Raw genomic sequence first — 15,854 nt, 5'->3', positions numbered from 1 at the left:
CTATACCACAGAATGTTATGGGATGAGGTAATATAGAGGACTGTTCTACTACACAGTGGGGAAATCGCCTTTTTGCAAATCCCCATGCACACACTAGAAACCTGGCCAACGGAAAACAAGCTGGCTTAGAAACTCCCCCCTAATGTGCTGCTTTCCCCCTTTTGCATACTGACATTTTTATTTTTAAAATGGGAACATTAAAAAAAAAAAAACCCCACCACCTACAACCGGAGGTAATGCAAGCCACTCTCTGACCTCAGGATTCCACCACCTCACCTTCCTGCATATGTAAACCACAAAGTAAGACAACTCCACCCAACCCACAAAGAACAAAACAAAACTTCTGATATTCTGGCAGAACAGTGTGAAAAATGAACACAGATTGACGAGGCCAGCCACAGTGTGCTCATCTTTCTAATGTGAAGCAGAGCTATAAAACAGGAACATTGTGTTCACTACCAAAACACATGGCATCAAAGGAACTTACATAGCGAAGCAATGCTTCTTCCCCGAGAGCTCGCACCAAGCCTTTGGTGTCCATCTGGCCAAGTCTCAGCACGTACAGTGGACGCCCATCTGAACAAAAAAGAACAGCGGCAACTGTGGTTTTGCAAGGGCAACTAGAATGATCAGTGTTTGCTTGGCAACTTTGGTTTCTATGAAAGCAACTGTCGCTCCTTGGCTGCAAAGGAAATCTGAACTTTGGCATAGCTTAACTCCACCACCTCATTAGGAACTCGTATTGTCAAGAATCCTGGGGTGAAGGAGAGGAAGAAACACACTTTGTATGTTCTCATTAACGTTGTAGGAAACAGGACAATGCTGGCAACTTGGCACAAAGCTATAAAAAAAATAGGCTGCAGGACCAATTTAATGTATTGGTCAATATTATCTGAATGATTGCAGTTTCAGGCAGAGCTGCCTTAGGAAAGCTTAACATTCCTACAGTCTGAGCTATTAATGGAATGCAGCTAGATGAAAACCTAAAACTATTCTTTAACCCAAAGTGTGTGGCTTTGAGGATTGAATAAAATCTTTTATAAGTTTGTGAGAAAACTGTAGAAGCTTTAGTACTTGAAAGCAGAATACTTGGCATACACACAAAAAAGACAAAAGTTGCTGTAAGCCCCTTTAAAAGTTTAGGTATTTCACTTAAAGCACAACTTGATGCAGTAAAGCATTATTATTTTTTCCCCACCATGAAGGCTAGTTTTTTTATTTAAAAAAATCAAGCTGAATTTCTCAGAATTCCAATATACATTATTGCCAGCTTTTATTCTTTGAAGCACAGCTTTCAGGGGCCGAGTAATTTTAACAGTGGCAATATTTTGTTTAAAACACTATCTTTAGCAGCAGAGATAACAGACACATGTCCTCGCTTGTTCCAACAAATGCACACTATGTATGTCTTTTGGATGACGTTTCTGAAAACTATGCTTTCATGTCTTCAATCCTGCCCGAATGATGTAGTGATTCAAAAGCATTTTGTTCCTACCTCTGCAGGAATGTTCAAGGGACATTTTAAAAATCTACAGAGAACCTTTCCTATGGCCCCTTTTGCTACACATACCAGCCAAAGTGAATAATGGGCTAACAACCTATGCTTACATAGGGCAGCAGGGCTACTCTACCTTTGTCATGGTGGTGCCAGCCTCCAGCATAGTAATCCTGAAGTACTTGAGGAGGGTTCCAAGTCTCCAGAATGTAGTCCACCTGGTGCTGCTTGCGCCACGTTAGGGACTGGCACATGATCTCTCTGGCTTTGTCAATGTTGAAATCTCTCGCACGCAGGAATCGTAAGATATGCTCATCTTTTGGGATCTGCAAACATCAGTGAAAGGGGGCTGAAAGTTACATATCAGCTGATTCCAAAGTTATCTAAACAGTGGAGGTGAATTTCATTTGCTACTGAGCAATATCCATTTTACACCCTCAGAGCAGAAAACTGGGGCAGCTGCCTTAATTGATTAGATTTAAATCTACTCTGCATAAATAACTTGTTCTAGTATTTACATTACTGTTTACACCCAGCTTTTGAGGCAAATTGCCAACCCAAGGTGGCTTATGGTATCTTTGATAAAACAATAGTGTTAGGTATTGCATGCTCTTTAGAAGGTTCACATGAGTCAAAGGAAGTTTCTCTTAGATGAGGCCGTCCCCATCCCTTTCACTCACGGAGAACCAGGAAGACACCAGCAGTAGAGAACTAAAGAAGAAAAATAGCTATTGCCCACGAATACAGGTTATAGCAGAGCTTTCCAAACTTTTCATGTTGGTAACACACTTTTTAGACATGCATCATTTCGTGACACAGCAATTCAGTTTTACTAGCAAACCAGAGGTTAAAGTAATCCCTTTCCCTGGGAGGAGCACGAGGAGTGTTCATGCGACACACCTACACACTGCAGCCGACACACTAATGGATCACGGCACACAGTTTGGATTACAGTATCTCCACTTAGGTCTTTACATCATGGTTGCAGGGATACAAGCATCAAGAGAACAGCAAAGAAAACTACTGAAGCCCTCTCTACATGAAATTTGGATGAGAAAAGATGGAGAAAGCAGGAAATAGTAAAACGGGGTGGTTGTATGTTTTCTGCTATAGTATAGCTGTTAGACTTTTAGCAATTAACAGGAGGCAATCAGTAAAAGAAAGAGGCTCGTATATACACACACACACACACACACACACACACACGCATACAAACACAAAAATAGAATTAAAAATCTGAATGAGATTCCCAATAGCACTTGTCAGTTTACCCCCTTTTGTGGACAATGATCACAGCACAGCACACTTTGCCATTCACAGCATTGCTGTTCATGTGCCCCAAGAGGAAAAAAAGCAAGCTGGGAAGTTTTTGAACACTTTGTAAGAAAGTTGTTTGTTATTCCTTTGCTCTAGCTGTGTTAAACTATAACTGACTTACAATGTCATCCTGAAAAACATTACTTTATGCCACCTCCAAGCAGACCAGAGTGAAAACCTGTGTTAAAGAGATGAACAGCTAGAGCGGGGTGTGAGAAAATAGCAAATCAAAGCTGTGAGGAGATTTTTGTTCAAAAAAATCAGATGGAAATGTCATCAATTCTTTAGTTTAATCCACAGAAAAATGGGTACAATCAGGCAAGACATTTAAGAGACGAGAAGGGAAATGGCAAACACTCAAGGGTTTTGCAGTGAACTGGATAACAGAGTTAAGCCGGGATACATCTGCACTGAAGATCAAGCAACTAAGTAAATATTGGGAAAGTAATTAAGGAGATTTTGCTTATATGGCAGATAGCATAAAAATAAGCAGGTTTGAAAGAAAGAGCACTAGTACTTACAAATCCGGGAAAAAATACAGCCCAGATTTTGAAAATATAATCAACTTTTGGCCTCTACATCAGAAAATTACTTAAGAGTGGTGAGAGGTAATGCTTGAAGCATCCTTTTATTTTACTGCTAATGGAGCCAAATTAAATCAGACATTCTAGATCCTAACATGACATAATCATGATGAAAAAGTGATTTAAACTGAGCTTCTGCCCTGTAGCTCCGAAGATAGTATTAGGCTAGAGAAAATGACCATGTCTAAATCTTGGATGGAAACTGGAAGTTGTAGAAGTGAACAAGCTGACTTACGATAGAAGGAAAGTGCAAGGAAAAAACTTAAGGAAACGCAAAAAGCACAGGCCGGTGTGAATAAACCACCACATTGGGGAGCAGAGGGGCACAGAAACTTTGCAAGCTGGTGAGGCGGGGGATGGGGGATGCTACATTGATTTTGAAAACAAATGATGGAAAGTTAGAATGAACCACAATCCATTTTAAGTAGCATATCCACACCAAGAGATCATGGCACAATGTGGCTTCTAATGTGAAGCTGGAAGCTTTGGATTCAAGTTGAGTTTAGCTAGGTACTTATTATGTGAGAAGCTCCCTTCAAACTTAGGGTAGCTTTGTGTGCTATACAGCAACAAATACGTATTTACCACTAGTGGGGTACATTCCTTGAGCAGTCACAGCTATTCACAATTCACTGGATCACGTTGTGCCCATCTCTTTCTTATGCAAAGTTTTCTCCCTAAACTTCAAACTTAGAACTGAAGCTAACTTTTATTTTAAATAGCTTACTCTTGAAGTACTTGCTGTGGATGGCGGGGAGAACAAAACAGGAAATTGGAATTTGGCTGTTGCAGTATTGCAGGAAAGATGTATTTGCATGTCCAACTGGCCTTTAGCTTTTATGCTAGTCATATAATCTCAGTGCAACATTCCATGAATTACGGACCACCTGCCCAAGTGTGCAGTCTTGCATGCTTTCAAACTATCTATGCTGTGAGAAAGGCATGGCAGTGGTTAACGGAGGAATGTCGTTAACAGGAGCCTCCTTGCAAGGAACTAAATCAATCTCCAAGCAGGACACAGTAAAACTGGTTTATTTGTTGACATTTCACTTTTATGCTTCTACAATACATAACCTTTAGCATATATGAAAGGATATCTAGGCTACCAAGCCAAAGCTTTGTTTTCTTTAAGTATAAAAGCATCTGGTCTCTGCACTCTGGGAAGTAGATTTAAAGATTAGACTTTACAGCACACAGAAAAACTAAAAGGTATCAGGTTCAAACTAGTTCAAGGCCATCTTATGTAAAAATGTCCATTCCCTTGGATGGATTATTGACATGCTGCCAGACCATCGTGCATGCTGTGCACTTTTCTGATGAACGGGAAGTCAAGCAGGCAGACAGATACTTACTTTGCCTTTGTGCGTTTCCTGGAGCCACTGCCGAAGCCTGATGAGGCAGCTTTCCTGAAGTGGTGTCAAATCTCCCAAATACCTCTTGATGTAGTCTGCATCCAGCTTGTCTGAAACCATTATTTACACAAATGCTATTAGAATCAATGATTGCTGGATCAATTAACAAATGGCTTTCACTATACATTCTTCAAGTTGAAGCTCTGGCTTGCCCCTTTGCAGAGCAAGCTGCAATTTTTAATACATAGTTTGAAAAGAATGAAATGCTACTAGCTGAGCTGTTTTTCTTCCACCAGCTCCAGCTAGGCATCACCCTAGTCAATACTGGGTGCCTTTCCCCCACTCAAAGTTTCTGTTAATAAAATGCAACCTAGATTTTTTTATCTGAAAACATATCAGTGTACAGTTGTTTGTGCTATTTATGCTGTGCAGCTAAAATCATGAAGTTTGGCTACAGAAATTGAAGACGTTCAGCATAGAAATAGAGATTCCCCAACTCCTTGCTTAAACTATAGCTGTTATATTAATGGAGACGCACAAAATAACCCCAAAAGGCAGACAGGGCAAGCAAATAACGCACCATCGGGTGTTCCAGCTGTGGGCTCTGATGCATTGTTGCAATTGTTGATTTCCTTAGGGCTGAGTCCCTCCTTGGTGGTAGTTTCAGGTATGTTGATTGGAGGGGACAGTGGCCGCCTTACATGAGATGCACCACGTTCAAACGTAAATTTAGCCGGGGGATTCCAACGAGGAATATAATTAATTCCCTCCTCTTCTAGCTGATTCAAGTAGTACTCGATTATTTCTTTGCCCTTTGAAAGCAAGGCAATTCTTTAGTCAATGCACTTCTCTTTGGGCATACGTTTTCAGAGGAAATTGCACTATTAGTTCTTCCTTATGTAAAACAAGGTGTACTCTAAGAAAGTGAGAGCCCCACTGCATGCTTGTACATTTCAGCACCACACACACACACCCCATAGCATGAACTAGTTTAGAAAAGAATGAACCTATTTCCATGGTACTCAAAAGATACACCAACTCAAAGTCACAAGGAGACCTAGGGCAATGCATTTGCCCACTGACTGCTTTTCAGCCAAGCATGGATACGGTTGGTCTGGGAAGCATGGAGCTCCCACTTTTGACAAAGGCAATTGAGCATCTCCTCTACAGACGGCACAATAAGCTAGGCAACCTCCTATTTTTGACAAGTTGTTTTATTCTTGTAGGGAAACTTCTAAAGTCGCATGCTGTTTGGCACAGTATGATTTAAAGTACTGCCTATCCAAGCCATGCTTGCAGTTGGGCAACTGCCTCTAGGGAGATTTTAAAAAAAGCAGTATCTTTATTTACTTTGTTATAACAAAGAGTTTAAGCACCTATGACGCATTCCAGGAACCGCATAATCAATTGTCAAATCACAAAGTCAGTGCACACGCAGGCTCCTCTATTTGCAACAAGAGCAGATTAATCAATATTGTCTAAATAAGAATGCGCCATTCATAGAGGACAAGAGCAGCCACCAATAAAGCCGAACCTGGCCGGACAAATCCCAAATGGGCTCAAAATCACTCCAGCTGCAATATCGAGAGCCAGCAGGCCAAGGAGTTGCAAACTTGAAAGCTCACCTTTTTAATATTGCTGGTGTATTGTTTCATGGCAATCTTTTCTACTGTGCTTTCAAATCCAAAGAAAGATTTAATATCAAGGCTTGCAGACTGCTCAAAACATGTCCAGTCTTCATTGTCTGGATGCACCTGGGGTGTTGAGAAACAAAAGGTTGGCACATAGTGTGAGAAATCTGATCAAGTATCACAAGAAATTCTGAAGTACAGCATACAATGTTCTTTTTTAGTGCAACCAACTGGCATGCTCACCAATGCACAACACAACTAAGCTTTAGTTTAAAGCTGCACCACTATGCAATGTAAACCACAGTGGCTTAAGACTGCAAATGTACTTTGGTCAAGGACTTAGGTTTTAAAATAGTAATCGACCTAAGTGGGTTCTGTAAAGCTCATGTTTATGAGTTTTCAGTTCTCTTGGTTTTTAGTCCCATTTCAAGATCCAAAAAGGCAAGACACATGTGTAATCCCTGCATTTCAGCAGAACTATTCCAAGTATTCACATTCAAGTTATTGCTGCAACTCTTTGCTAGTTTCTCAACATGGCTTCCACCATCACAGAAGTCAACTTTTCTCAATTCCTGTCACAAATCACACAAGTCATCCTGAAAACTGCCACAGAGAAAGGAATTGCTGTGTATTGTCTTAACTCAAGGCATAAGGAATTTAACAGCCTGTTCCTGTGCAGAGGTAGGCATTCCTACATTCACTGGAGTTTATTAATTAGGTTAATATAACTCTGCATATGGCAAGGCTGAAAGCAGAGATCTGGCACATTTAACTTGGGCAGGTAACTCCTGTACTTTGCTAAATTAATTCTACTTGGAAAATTATGACTAATTATGGTGGATGCCTTCAAAGTAATTCTAGAGGAATATTAAATGTTTGGAATTAGCAGCCAGAATTAAAATTGGGTTTTAGTATTCAAAATGCCACACACTACTCCTATTTCTTCTTAGCAGCTAAGAGTTTTTATGGCTGCTGCGATGTTGTCACCTCTGAAGAGAAGCAGCAGCCTAAAACCCCCTTATCATTGAAGAAATTGAATTGCTAGCTCTAGATTTTTCAGCTCTTTAAAAGAAAAAGAAGAAGAAAAAGCAGACAGTGAACATAGGCTTGATTTATATGCCTATTTCCCCTGGTATTTAGATTTTCCTGTTGGCAAGAATGTGGAAACTTATGCATGCAACAGATTTCTTTACCTTGCATTGACTGTCTGCTTTTCCTAAAAAAATAAATCATGGCTGTCTGCAAGTTTAAAAGACACTGGGACAAGAACTTGTCGGCTCACCTGCATCATATCCTATGCCCTGGCACTACATACTATCAAGTAGGAGTCTGAACACCTGCTAGCACCCGTGCAGACTTAAATCAGAATGAAAATGAAGTGTTCTGAACACATGCCAGTCCTAACATATTCAATATGTTTGTACTGTCTGAGCACAGAATGTTAAATATGACTAGATCTGATATTTCAGTGTTGTGGGATTCTGTCCAAAACAAGAAAATTCCCAAAAGCCGTTACAAATTACCCAGCTCAAAAATGCCAGCAAAATATGTGCAGCATTAAACTTTCTTATTGAAGGAAAAGCCAAAGTGCAAACCTCCACTGAAGGCCCCCAAAGGCTTAAACCACACCAACCTGCCTTGACTCACCGTGTAACAGCAGTGTTCATTAATGACGACCCTATTTGAGAAAGTCTCATTGTGGGCCTCTATGTGCAAAGTGCGGTCTCTTCTGTTCAGTGAGTTCTTCTGGATGAAGTAAACATAATCAACCCCTGCAATCTGAGAGGAGGGAAGAGGCAAAGTTAAACTGGAGTAGCAGCAGCCTTGCAGACAGCTATTCAGGCTAACCATTGTTATTCAGCTACCTTTTTCAGGAGCCGTGGTGCATCTACGTCCAGTTTACAGCGCCTTTCAATTATGTGGATAGCCTTGTCCTCGCTCTTGAATTCGTTCACAGTATCACTGCCTACAAACATGGGAATGAGGGGGCATGTAGGAAACCTTTTTTCGTAAGCCTGTGAAAGAAAGGAAGAACAAATGTCAAAGCTCCGTTACAAGGCTGATCACGACCCGTTGCATTTTCTTCAAGTTGTTAAAATAATTAAAGGATGATGATTTGTGCATTTCAAGTATCTACCAACAACAGTATGTGGCACTAGCAGGCTCGGAGTCTAATTTTCACTCCTTGTGAAAGCTCTCCAGGCGACTCTCGAAAGTACTTCCCCAGAGGCTAGTAAAGACTTTCAAGGTCTGTTCCTTGCAATAATAGCTCTCCCCAAGCACAATAGCTACATTCATGTAATGACTGCAATGTGCCATTACCAGACTATACTTGTGCCTAAGAACTTAATGCCTTTTATTAAGTTACTCACACAGCAATGTCCTCAGTTCAGCTAAACAAAGAACATGGTCACAGCATCCATAAACCTTTGAATCGCCCCCAAAATGGTACTGCATTTCAAGAAAAACCCAGAAAACTCCAAAAGACAAACTCCACGGGTTGGAATCCCTTCAAATCCCTGAACACAGACTGACAAACTGTTTTGCATTCCCTATTCTCAGGGCCTCACTTGATGCAGAGAGAACAGTTGTGTTGTGTACATGTATCCAATATTATTCTCCCATAATGCCCAATTACGGAATCAGGGCTTTTTTTCGGTTCCATTTTACTTTATTTCACAGTGGACTGTTTCATGGAGATGTCATAAGAAGAGATAGGGATTCTATGGGTTGGAAGAACAAACATGCAGCTGAAAACAACAGGGAAGGTGGCTGAATTGTTAAACTGATACCCTTTCCATCTCTCATGGCAACAAATTTACTCAAGAGAAACATGCACTCACCCTAAAGGAATAGATCTGAGAGAGGAATAAGGAAGTAGAAGCATTACTACCATTGCCTATAAGGGACGTAGAGTCTTAAAATGGCAGACTGGCTAGAATGGCCAGACTAGGGACCCAGCTCCAACAGCAGTGGCATGCAGGCATGATGTCCAGGGCACAGATTGATTTAGGCCTAGTTCTGACTTAGTTGGTTAAACAGTGTCCAGTTTGTACTGCTTCAGACTGCAAGTGGATGCTCCTCTGTACAAACACACACACAACTCCTGCACCTCTCTCTTCATATGCAAAGCTATAAGTCCGTGAGAAAGGTTGAAAGCCTAGCACACAGAGCCCACCCAGCTAAGATACTAGTATTCAGCTGGGAGGAGTATTCAATCGTGAGAAGCCTACCAGCCATCTGAAGTGGCACAGCCCAGACACAGGTTTACCACAACAGCAACAAACTGAAGGTCACACTCAAATGAATTCTTAAATGCAGAAGTGAAATCCTAGCTCTTGTCCACTTCTGCAAGTAAAGAATCTCTGCTGCACTGAACCACATCAGTCTCTTGATCTCTCTCAAGCACATGCCAATTTCTTCATTTTTCTTCAAAACTGGGTGGGTTTATTTACAGGCGTAGGAAACCTCCAGCCTGCGGGCCTTATTAGGCCCACCAGGCCTCCCCTTTTGGCCCAAGAGACCATTTCTGACAGGACACACCCAGCTGCTCTATACTTCATGTTGTATGATGTCAAAAACAGAGCAGGTAAAAACCTGACTTGGCTCAAAGGGGCCTATGAAGTGCTTTTCAAAGTGCTGTGTGAAATAACACTTTGAAGGGGGCTTTTGAAGACACAACAATCAACTATGGTCAATAGCTTGTGGTTTGTCTTGAGCTTAGACAAAATGTTAAACCAAACCAAGATTTAGCACAGCAGCAAAGTGGTTGCCATCTTCTCTCCTGGAACCTGTGCAGTTGCTTCTTCATGCTAGGCTGTGCTATACAGCTATAGTGCAAGTGCTGGCTGGCTGGTGCTGATGGAAATTGTAGTCCAAAACACCTGGAGGACACCAAGTTGGTGAAAGCTGGCCTAAACTAATTCAATGTCACCACAAAGCACTCAGCATTCAGGAAAGTTTTTTCGTGCAAATGAGGAAACGGTCTGATCATCAAATATCAATATTTACACTCTTATCTACTGAACACAGGAATTTCGTTTTCACCTGATATTAGCCATGAGCATAAAATCAACACCCTGCCCACTAGGACTGAGAAACGGTTATTTTCTAAAATTTGCCCAAGTTATGTAGCTTAATGGAATTAAATAACTTCGTAGAATTAAGTAACTCTATGAAGTTACTTATTATTAAAACCCTGCTAACTCAGTCCAAGGTGTCAGTTACCGAAAATGCTCAGCTTTTCTACTCCCAAATTTAACAGAGAAATGGGGGGGGGGGGAGGGAGAGAGAGAATAATGGTATTCCAAGACCAAGCATAACTCTGGGCCAACTTATATAGTCAGCAGAAACAGGTGGGAATGCTTTCCTTGAGCTGTACCAGTGAAGGAGGGCAGCTGAATGTTGGAATGCTCTGCAGTGCACACATCACACACACAAACACACATGCTGGGGGAGGGAGGGAGTGAAGCACATGCCATAGAAAAACAGCATGTGCAGAAAGTTCATTTGGTGGAGAACATTCAAATATGAAGTACACCCAAAGCCGTCATAAACTTGCAGCCTTGACACAATGCAGTCCACAAAAAGCATTCTGCTAACTGGACAGCCTCTATTTCTATCTGCATGTTCCATGGCAAAATAATGCAAAACTGGAGGTGTGAACTTGGTCTGAACTGATTTAATCTGGCAGTTCATCAAGACTGCCAACATACGGAGTCATCTGGTTCAATGGATATTGTGAGTCTGACTATGAGATTTGAGTTCAAATCCTTACTCTGTCATAAATTCACTCAGGAGGCTTTTGACAAATCACTGTTTCCCAAAATACAGATGAGTTGTTGAAAGTCTAATGCTGCTTCCATATCAAATCCACTTCCACGGCAATGATCTGCCTCAAGATTCTGCAGTATGACTATGTTGTCTTCAGCCATCTATATACAGTGGTACCTCGGGTTAAGTACTTAATTCGTTCCGGAGGCCCATACTTAACCTGAAACTGTTCTTAACCTGAAGCACCACTTTAGCTAATGGGGCCTCCTGCTGCCGCTGCGCCGCCGCTGCACAATTTCTGTTCTCATCCTGAAGCAAAGTTCTTAACCCGAGGTAATATTTCTGGGTTAGCAGAGTCTGTAACCTGAAGCGTATGTAACCTGAAGCGTATGTAACCCGAGGTACCACTGTAACTGTCTCAACTTATATAACGCTCTCCAAATGCTTGATGAATCCACCCCAATGCCTTAACAAAATCCTGCATTCACATTGTGATATACCAAATGTCATGATGGCCCTGCTACACATACCATAAAAAATAGCATATTAACAGTATTTTTCTTGCATTCAAAACACCAAGGAGGTTGTTTGTGCACCCATTTAAGTCACCTTAATTTTGGCAGGAGCAATGAGTTTCCAAATCTCGCCCAAAATAGGTAAGCTCAGACAATCAAGCACCATGATTTGGAAACAAATTCTGCTTCTGAACAGGATTACAAGAGAAATAAGCTCCCCGGCAGAATCTACTTACATAATGTATTTTGCATTATTTCCACGTAGAGCCTAACTGCTGCTCTTGCTTGCACTCAACATTCCTGTGAATCAGTATCTGAAGGAAGCTTATTAAATTCATTTAAATGTTGCTTTTTCTGTGCCCTTACCATTCACTCTTAAAACCCTAGGTTCTAGGATTATAGTGCTGATCACATTTTGCTTAGTGCCCCAAATGTAGCTGAAAAGCAGAATCAAATGCTATTATAGTTTGTATTTAAAGAGAAAATAGCATATTTTTTCAAAGCTGGCTTTGAACCTCTGAAGGTGCAAAGCACATGAATACCCCATCATACTTATTATGTGACTCAAAAGGAAGCAGATGGATTATTAAAAGAACAAAACTAGAGCACTACAACAAGACTGGGCAGGTAAACTAAATACATTGTAGAGCATGAGGAACTTAGGAGACCAAATGCTTTCTCTTACTCTCAGCTTAAAAGAATTGTGCATGAAGAGTAAGCACAATGTGTACGAATGACTGTAATTATAATTGTGCAAAGAATTCATTCTAGTTCAGAAGACCGGAGAAAGTGAGCCTAAGCTTGGATATGAAAATGGTAACATATTTTTAGCTTTCACAGTTCAAAAATATATATTGAAATATGTGGTGTGCATTGTAGCTGTCTTGCCACAACCTGATGCCTCAACACAAACTTCGTAGTTTCAGGTAACTATTAATATTTTATTAGCCTGTAATTGCTCCGTGTTAGTAAGTAGACATTTTGTTCAACACCAAGGATGACATCTAGATCTGGAAACATTGGCCTAATCAGTATTACTAGTTTCTACTTTGCTCTTTGGCTACGCAATTTTAAGTGTGGCTAGTGCATTATTTTGGTTGATGGTGGTGTTCTAAATGCAGCTATGCTTAGAACTCTTCAGTGACTCTTCTGATTACAACAGACATTCTCTATTTCTTTCAAGACATTCAGCAGCTAGACTTCCCTCATATGATCTGTGCACAGTCAACGGCTGCACCATTTCATTTTCCCAGAGCGACTGGTATTCTGGGAAATGGCAGAGCCCATCACCAGCTGAGACAGTGGAGAAGAGCTTCCGACATCACCCTCCCCTAGCTTAAAATCTCAGCTCAACCCATGACAATACAGAGGGTTGCTTAGCAACTATAAGATTTGAAATAAATTTTGGTTGAAAGGGTAGCTTAGCTATTTTTATATGCTGATCTGAACTTGCACAGCTTCAGGTCTCATTTGGGTGAACTTTAGAAGGCTTTCTAGTAACAATGTATCAGTGAAGCCCAGCATTAAAAGGTTGCCTGTCACCTTACTGGGTTATGCTAAATCCATCACAAAATTCTAAGCGGCTGGAATGTTTTAATTAACTCCTTTCCTTGTTCTTAAGACGTCAAGTAATCATTGAAGCCTGAGCCTTTGTGGGGTGAGCAAAACTTTCTAACTCAGAATGCACGGCTCAGTGGCTGGAACATTGGTTAAGGGTCTCAGATACTGAAGCTTTGCAATTTTGTGCAAACCACCCCCACCCCTTAGATACAATTTTCCACATGCTGAGTAGGTCACATAGCAGAGCTGACTTTGGCAGCCAACCTGGAGTTCAATGAAATGGCAGTTTGAAGAAACTGCACTCACAATGAACCTGAATTTGTTCCAAGGGCATAGATCTATGCATACGAATACCACCACCTCATTCTACACACCATGTCCATTCCCCAAATAAATATTTAAGACCAAAAACGTCTTCTGGTCTCCCAGGTTCAATTAGCAGGACCTAACTCAGAGAATACTGCCACGATTCCAGACACAGCTGCTACAGTGTGGTCTACACCAGTTAAATCTCGATTAGCTCACTGCAGTAATGGAATTTCAGGAGAATCCTGCGCAACAAGGTACAGACCACCAGCATGGCAGCTGTGATCTTTTGTTCTCCAGTTATGCAATTGTTCTGCAATTATGTTTATTTCTTCCACTGCTACAGGCTACTCACAAAACTGGAATAGCAAGCTTCTCCTTCACTCAGCAACAAAACCCTGAACTGTCTGTCAATAGCAAAGACTGTGATAAAGTGCAAATGGCAGGGGAGTTTGCGGTGTCCTCTTACTGAAAATGATGGCACATTAGGCAGGCTTATAAGGGGAATGGAGGGGTGGCGTGCTATGTTAACAGGTTTCCTTATGCTGATGCTATGCCTTTCACAAATGCTACAAGACAGGAAAGTCAGGCATTTCCCCTATAAGGCAAACAGATGTCTGCAAGGAAGTCACAAGGCAATGGGGCTCCATATAAATATAACCAAAACCCACATATAAGGATATAACACTAGCTGCATTCACTTGCTTGGCAGCATACACATAAAACCACCACCAGTGATAATCAAATAATGAAGACTTCCTCCAGAGGTACTAACAGCAGAATATAAACACTGGAATACAGGTGGACATATGGATCAGTGTTAGAAACTCAGATATGTATGCTAGGCGCCAAATCACTCCTTAAACTGAGGTTACAGTCGCCAAAACACAATGCCTAGTTGCCATTTTTGGGCCTGATGGTCATATTTTTCAAATGAGGAACTTACTGTGATTGATAATCAGATAAACATCTGACTAGTTCAGATGACAACCTTGAGCTAGGTTAAGAGCTTTGAGAATTTAAACAAGAAAAGTCACTTGATCCAGGGATAGTCCACTCTTTCTTAATGGTGACTGCTCTTCCTCAGGCTGCACAAAAAAAGCAATTTGGTTCCCAAAATTCATTCTGACTGCAGAAAAAAAAATATAACTGGTAGAATTCTACAGTATGGAGAATTAGTGTGTGAAAACAGTCCAGATCCAATGATCCCCAGATGGTGGAGATGTCAAGTGCCATCCTGGCACCCAGGCATCTTCACTTGATCGAAACTGGTTGAAAGCCTGGTGCAAAATGTGCCTGGCTAATTTCGAACACTTCTATGGTGTTTTCACCTTATGTAGGGTGGTAGTCAGCTAAATTTTACTCAGAGTAGACCTAATGAAATTAATGGGCCTAACTTAGTCATAGCCACTGATTTCAATGGATTTGCTCAGAGTAAAGCTTAGCAGAATATCGCCCATAATTTGTGATTCAGTACAGAAGTCATACCATTAACCACAGCAGTAGCCAAGGCAGTACAGGAGTCAAAATGTGATATATACACTCCAACTATCATTGGAAAACAGTTGTGAACACTAGGCTTTGTAGGGGTAGGCTACCTAAACTCACAAGTAAAATGCAAAAATGCAGTGCCAGGAGTCAGTCTCCTTACAAAAATGTAAATTATGGTTGAGATTCAACTAACAAGCCCTGCCAGCCAAAGCTTGCATAAGGACTTCCACTAGTGCAACAAGGCTTCTCTCCACATGGCGGGTGGGAGAATCCCTGGAACAGTGTGCAGGGGAATGAGAGGACTGATTGTTCCATCAGACAAGCAGAAATGCTTGTGCTGATACAGAGATCTGCTGAGCATTGCACTATATTTAATTCCACTCTCAAAGTCTCAACATCAAAGAAGAACAGTGGAGAGTCTCTTTTGGAAAATGCTTTCCTGCTATGCCCCAACATCCTTTATAAACCCTCCTTTGACATTGCCTCTTCCTCCTTCCCCAGCTTTGGGAGTCCAACCAAACCACCCCAGGAAGTACTGACAAACAGGTTTACAATCAGCCACTCATATTAAAGACAAATTGTGACAACAGGAGCATCTGCAGTTTACAGACCATGAACTACCACCACAAAAGCACACAGGAAGAACTGCAAAGTTGATGACTAAATTCTGACAAGTTGCAGAACAGAAAGTGTATACACAAAAACAAAGGGTATTTTTCAGTACACATATTTAGAAAACACCCTCAAGAGGGAGGAAGACCTACTGGCGGAACAACTTAGGTTCTTGGAACTAAACCCAAGGCTGATGTCACTCACATTTTCCAGCAAGT

General features: G+C 41.2%; 1 protein-coding gene across 3 annotated transcripts in view; it reads right to left on the bottom strand.

The window, feature by feature from the left end:
- Positions 1-15,854, bottom strand: part of SEC14L1 (SEC14 like lipid binding 1) — a 58,758-nt gene that overhangs the window by 11,404 nt on the left and 31,500 nt on the right. For all 3 annotated transcript variants that reach the window (XM_081850760.1, XM_081850759.1, XM_081850761.1), the window contains 7 exons: positions 8,245-8,394; positions 8,027-8,158; positions 6,374-6,502; positions 5,329-5,560; positions 4,749-4,858; positions 1,632-1,821; positions 488-576 (listed from right to left, as the gene is read on the bottom strand). In XM_081850760.1, the coding sequence (XP_081706886.1) occupies positions 488-576; positions 1,632-1,821; positions 4,749-4,858; positions 5,329-5,560; positions 6,374-6,502; positions 8,027-8,158; positions 8,245-8,394 (1,032 nt within the window). The remainder of the gene's footprint in view (positions 1-487; positions 577-1,631; positions 1,822-4,748; positions 4,859-5,328; positions 5,561-6,373; positions 6,503-8,026; positions 8,159-8,244; positions 8,395-15,854) is intronic.

The sequence above is a fragment of the Podarcis erhardii genome (assembly GCF_964252035.2).
Source record: "Podarcis erhardii genome assembly, chromosome: 2".
Classification (NCBI taxonomy): domain Eukaryota; kingdom Metazoa; phylum Chordata; class Lepidosauria; order Squamata; family Lacertidae; genus Podarcis; species Podarcis erhardii.
The sequence above is the reverse complement of the archived record's forward strand: the minus strand, read 5'-3'. Positions and strand labels throughout refer to the sequence as shown.